Source organism: Mesitornis unicolor, unplaced genomic scaffold (assembly GCF_000695765.1).
Source record: "Mesitornis unicolor isolate BGI_N332 unplaced genomic scaffold, ASM69576v1 scaffold50503, whole genome shotgun sequence".
NCBI classification, from domain to species: Eukaryota; Metazoa; Chordata; class Aves; order Mesitornithiformes; family Mesitornithidae; genus Mesitornis; species Mesitornis unicolor.
This window is the reverse complement of record NW_010173576.1, coordinates 247-5,300: the sequence shown is the minus strand read 5'-3', so window position 1 is coordinate 5,300 and position 5,054 is coordinate 247. Positions and strand designations below refer to the sequence as shown.

The window sequence follows — 5,054 nt, the reverse complement described above, 5'->3', positions numbered from 1 at the left end:
TGCTGAATAAATTCACAGCGCCAGACTTTCTGAGCCATTATGGTATCTTCCCAGAATGTTAGAGCCTGACAAACCCCATAGTCTTATTACAAGTGTCCCCTAGAAACAGCCTGTGCGAGCGGAAACATGACAGAGCTGTGACTGACTTTCTGCAACCCCTGGCACAGTTCAAGAACCGGATGCAAAGTCACATCCATCCCTTGGAGAAATCCCACACAGGACCATATTTTAGTTCTGCAATGCACTGCAACTGCTCTAAGTTGCCTATGGTCAGGAGCTAACCCTCAGGAACCAGTTGATACAAACGGCTCTCAGCATTTCTTCATCTGTTCTGTGAGCAGAACTCTGACCTATGGACAATCTAAACAATATCGCCTTTTTGAAGGTATCTCTTCTATGAAAATTTAGTGTGAACAAAAAGGAGCTATAACAGCAATAAATAAAGGCAATTAAAACTGTTAGAATATTCTTTATAACAATCATTAGTGTCACTCTTTAGTTAGTTTGCCAGGCCTTCCGAAGTCCTATAATAAGAAATAATCTTCCCTTCTTAACTCTTAGTTAAAACAGATACTGTAAAATGTGCAGCTTCTCTAAGACTGCAGTAGAAAATTATTTTTTGTTTTAGAGAAGCAATTAAAAAATAAGCTGCATGAAATAAAGCAATAAAGCTACTCTTAGTAGCTGGTTTACATATTACTGATAGGATTTTGTAGAATAGACAGCAAAGAACAAGCCTACCTTTACTGCTCTGTCTTCAAAAACCGCCAGTTTGCCATCAGCTGTGCCTGCCAAGAAGAAATTCTTCTGTTTGCTGAAATAAAATAATGAATTCCAGAAATGCCTTAATCAGGTAAGAAAAAATTTAAATGAGTAGACTCTAGTATTTCAAGAGTTTCATTGAACACTAAAAGCAAATACAACCCCCTGTGGTTGAGAACACAGTCTTCAATTACACTGGGTGCAAAAGGAAGCAGTTGTCTGAACAAAACCACAGGAGTGTACAGATGTCGTTTTCTGAACACGTCTGTTTAGTAATATTTTCAAAATGTAACCCAAAATATTTAAAATTAATTTATACCTTTGCTTTGAGAGAGAATTAGAGTATAAACAAGTGATAGAATCTGACATTTTCTGCAGACGATGCCTTCTTGTTTCATCCTCTGTGTTAAGTGCCCACAGAGAACCAGACTGCGTTCCTGCTACAATCCAGTTTTCTTTCTCAGTAGGAAGGGTCACTAAGGCCAAACTTAAAATTTTACTATCTGCAATATCCTGAGTCAGAAAAAAAAAAAGAAAACAACATGGTCATGATTTCAGTAAGGGTAAACGCTAGTAAATTGCTGGTAATGAAAATAAAGTACAATTTTCTCAGACCTTGGACAGACCCAAGGCCTAACCTCCTCCTCAAGAAATCTAATTCCCTATTAGCAGAATACATCTTCAGCTGTACCATCTATTTTCAAACTGCTGTGAAGGACCCCTCAAACAGTAGACAGGAAAATCTCTACGCTGTATGCTGAAAAAAATATTCTCTCTCTCTATTCTAAGGAAGGTCTCAAAGCCATCAGAGAATTAAGCAAATGGAATTACACTGCAATATATATTCAGTTAATTGCTAACAATAAAAGCACTGGTCTAATACTTCTTTTTCTCATTTTAGTTTTAGAAAAATAACCCAAATAATTTATACCAAAGCTACCAACTCAAATGTATCATGGTCAACAGATGGCTGATGGAAATATAACTTAAAGAACCCTGATGATGAGTCACAGTTCTGGCACACATGTTCATCACAGCACATCAAGCCTGGGTGAAACCTTTTCCCTTCTCTGACGGCACAGGACTGAAGTGTACAAAAAGCAAATGCAAAGAGCTGGAGAGTATCACCCGAAGTGGCACAAGAGGGTGGCATCCATGGGAAGAGAGGCACCGTTAAGAGACTATCTGGGTTGTTAGGGGAGGTAGAGATACAAAGGGTTGTATAATTATTATTCTTTGTTCTAGCCTCTGTGCTAGAAATAGCTTCCCCCTGAGTGGAAGAAAGCAACCCTGTAGTGGAAAGATGGTATTATGAGATAGTTCAGGCTGGATGGCAGTAAGAGAGGAAAAAGCAACTGCGTTTCTGCTTAATTTCATGGATACAATGATGACTCACTTATGAGTAATCTTTGTTCTCTCAAAGCTTAGCTTTCCAGAAGTCATATCCTGATGTTAAAATGCAATTAATTCTTCTGAAACACATCTGAGTGCCAAAAAAACAGAATAAATGGCAACTTTCCCACGTACCTCACAAGTATGTCCATCTGTATTTAGGTTAACAAACGAAAGCTGTGCTTTTTCTGTGTTCCCATTGCCTATCCAGACTCCTGCCTTCTTGCAGCTTTGATTAGCAGCTACCATGCACTCTGCTGTGGACGTGCTGGGTATTGAAATGTACCTCATCAAACAGATAAGCTCTGCAGAATTCAAGATCTCATAAACCTACAGAGAAAGCCACAGCATGCACATGGTAATAACAATGGCTTGCACAGTGATAAACAAATAACAAGGAATGGATAACAATGTTTTATGGAATATGTACACAGTATCTCAGCAGGTCTGCTCATTTGTATTACCACTATTAATAAGCAATCTTTGTGCACTGAGCACCTTTACGTTGACTCTTATTTTTCTGTTAAAATTCCAGAAAGTCAATGCAGTTAAGGCATGTTGGAAAATTTTACCCATTTCAAAGGGCAATGCAATGTGTGATAACAGACAAGAGGTTTCAGATCCACAGTGCTGCATGGAACAGTGTAACATAACTGCACTGATAGTATAGCAAAGTTCCTTTTTGTATAGCTCTAGTAAAGACCATGAAGCAATCAGAATCCTCTTTCATTACAATCACTATACAGCAACACAGGGAAAACCATCAGGCTAGAATAAATGGTTGGTAGATTTGTATGGAACAGATTATCCTGGATAGGAAGAGCAGGCAACATTGCCTGGCTGTTGCAGTTCCAGAAAAGAAGAACAGAAAAAATTCTGTGCCTCTTTCTAACTTAAATGTCCCATTCCTTTTTAGAAAGCACAAAAACTTCATGGTATCATCTATCTCAAAAACACAAATAAATACACTAAGTAATACCTGGGAAGATGTTGGTCGTTCCTGAGGGTTTTCCTTCAAACACTTTTTAATTAAATTTTCAACTTCAGGCCAGGGGGCACACCCATATTCTTTGACAGGATCTAAAATGTAAAATCAGATAACTTCTTTAGTTCAGAAATGAGAGTTCTGACTAACTTTCTTCTGCAGAATTCATCTAACTTCTTACAGAGCTGCTTTTAGAAATAGCTTAATCTTAGGTAAAACGTCAGCATGAACAGCTTGCAATTGCTCATCTGCCATTAAATGCTAGAGCATGAAATGCTAGAGCTAGAGATCTTTTCATTAAAAGCAGTTAAACCAAATGGATATTGCTTTAACTTTTTTTAATGTCCCTGTACTTGGAGGACTGAATCACAGATATGTGTGAGATGTGTTTTGATTAATGCTGGCCATTCAAGGTCATGCCATTTCACTCTGTAGTCTATTCAATTCCTGTGAACATTTTTCTCCACATTTATTCTCCTGTGTTTTGGGACAGCATACGGAATACAATTAATAACATAATTATATATTAGTACAATAATTAGATATAATTATACAAAATTATGTAATATGTATTATATATTTACCTAGATAAATATATATGAACTCTTTCTCTCTCCTAATGGAGAAGCCGTGCCAGGTGAAGTGGTGCACTTCCTAGATGGAGTGACTTCTCAGTCTTAAAGAGTATTTAATGAGTATATCCACTGTTTTAGGGCAATAAATAAGAATGCCACGCATTAACCCTGTAGTACTGTAAAACTTCAAGAGCTCTTTACACAGAAGTTGCCAAATACTGAGTTAGGCTGTGCAGCTGACTACATCACGTCCAGCCTGAGAGCTTGTTCAATCTTCCCTCCAGCAGCCAACAACCACATGTTGTAATGCAGATGGAATATGAAGAATGTTACATAGCTGGGCAGGGACTTCACACTCTTGACAAGTTAAAAGAGAATTCCTATTTAAAACCGTTAGGGGTGGCTGTTTTTTTAAGGGAGTGGCATTTTTTTCTTTAAATAAGATTTCAAGGGGTTTCTTTAAAAGATTTTAAGATATGCAGCTTCTGTATAATGGATTTTTTAACATAATGCATCATGATCAAAGAACAAAAGTGGAATTGTGTTTATCTTAGTGTATGATATGCATTATCACAGTAATAAGTAAGGGTCACCTTGAGGCATGGAATTTGAAGGTACCTTTGGCAACATCCGTTTTAGCTAGGTCTGGATAAACTTCCAAGTACACAACACCTCTACTTCTTTATAAAGTGAGCCAGCTAGATCCCTTGAAATTGCAATGAAATTATAACCAATGTGATGTTGAATAGATGCCTATTTCCCACTATTTCCAGATCGTGTGAAATTAGCAGAGGATTCTAAAAATTGCTGTTATTTAGTTTCTTCCTATGATTGCTGTCAGATGCAACATAAAACATGAGATGTCTTATTTTTGGAGGAGGCAGCACAAATGGCATGCTTTCATGTTAAAACTTCAAGAAACAAGGCATACCTGGTAACTTTCCCTGTATTGCTAATTCATCAAATTCATTTGGAAACTTCAAGCCTTCCATTATTCTACCTCCTCCTGTTAAAATGTCATAAAGGAGCAAGCCAAATGAATAAACATCAGCTTGCTGATTGTAAATAACATTTCCTCTGGCAACCTCTGGTGCTCGAAATCCTGCAAATAAATCATTCATTAATAGTTATGATTCATGCCAAGCGGAAGCCAGCTTTATGCTTTTAAGAGCAAACACTTATTGATGAAAATGTCACAGGAAGTAAGCCAGAAATGGCACACTGGCAATAGTTTGCATGTGGCAGACCTCCAAAAATATCAGCAATCAGTATAAAGGAAGGGACCCGTAAGTCAGTTACAGAGCTCCTGCACCACTACACATAAAATAATTCATTTACCA

At 37.5% G+C, this 5,054-nt stretch overlaps 1 protein-coding gene across 1 annotated transcript in view; it reads right to left on the bottom strand.

Annotated features, from left to right (window-relative positions):
- LOC104537775 (leucine-rich repeat serine/threonine-protein kinase 2-like) overlaps positions 1-4,816 on the bottom strand; it is a gene marked incomplete at both ends in the record, with an annotated part of 7,078 nt that extends 2,262 nt beyond the window's left edge. The window contains 5 exons of the mRNA XM_010180764.1: positions 742-814; positions 1,082-1,275; positions 2,290-2,484; positions 3,134-3,234; positions 4,646-4,816. Coding sequence (XP_010179066.1) covers positions 742-814; positions 1,082-1,275; positions 2,290-2,484; positions 3,134-3,234; positions 4,646-4,816 — 734 coding nt within the window. The remainder of the gene's footprint in view (positions 1-741; positions 815-1,081; positions 1,276-2,289; positions 2,485-3,133; positions 3,235-4,645) is intronic.
- Positions 4,817-5,054: the final 238 nt, after the last annotated feature.